Raw genomic sequence first — 649 nt, 5'->3', positions numbered from 1 at the left:
CTTTCAGAAAAACCTCGCTTCAGAAAATTTGGCGTCCTGACCCCTCAAAATGAAACAACCTAACCTTCCTGCAAGTTGGGCATTTTAGTCCAAACGCCGGATTATGAACACATTCACAACAAATGGTGTGCCCACAGGGCGAGCTCTTGGGTCGATGGATGTCAAGATCGAACTGGTCAAGGCACACATCACACAACAGCGCCATCTAAATAAAAGTAGAGGATAAAAACATCAATCATCAAAAAGGAACTTCACAAAAGATCTGTAAGTATACTGTAGTTTTTGAATAATACCAAAAGAAAGATCCCGCAAAAAATTAAAACACTGCCCATAACTACTCGTTTTTTCAGCCCTTACCTCAACAATCAAATGTTCCGCAAATATTTCTCAAATAGAGAAAACAATATTGAATATACGAACTTGGAGCTAGGCTTCTTCTCACAGCTGTCGTTCAATAATATATCACTTTATTCTTATAAAATGTGACCGAGCTAACTCACAGCCTATCGCTAGTGGTAGGCCAGCGGTGGTGGTTCCATTTGGTCTTGAACATGGGATAAAAAGAGGTTGTCCAGTTTAGTGCGGATCCGCACGGATTCCGCGGAACTTGCGTCCGCACGGATCCGCATAGCGGGAGAGGAGGGGAGGG

The 649-nt window shown here is 43.0% G+C and overlaps 1 protein-coding gene across 1 annotated transcript in view; it reads right to left on the bottom strand.

The window, feature by feature from the left end:
* Positions 1 to 583, bottom strand: part of LOC127751358 (roquin-2-like) — a 10,556-nt gene extending 9,973 nt beyond the window's left edge. Inside the window, exons 1-2 of the mRNA XM_052274819.1 lie at positions 358 to 583; positions 65 to 205 (exon numbers count right to left, since the gene is read on the bottom strand). Coding sequence (XP_052130779.1) covers positions 65 to 205 — 141 coding nt within the window. The 5' untranslated portion in view covers positions 358 to 583. The remainder of the gene's footprint in view (positions 1 to 64; positions 206 to 357) is intronic.
* Between the last annotated feature and the right edge of the window lie 66 nt (positions 584 to 649).

Source organism: Frankliniella occidentalis, unplaced genomic scaffold (assembly GCF_000697945.3).
Source record: "Frankliniella occidentalis isolate FOCC.00 unplaced genomic scaffold, Focc_3.1 Scaffold449, whole genome shotgun sequence".
Classification (NCBI taxonomy): domain Eukaryota; kingdom Metazoa; phylum Arthropoda; class Insecta; order Thysanoptera; family Thripidae; genus Frankliniella; species Frankliniella occidentalis.
The sequence above is the reverse complement of the archived record's forward strand: the minus strand, read 5'-3'. Positions and strand labels throughout refer to the sequence as shown.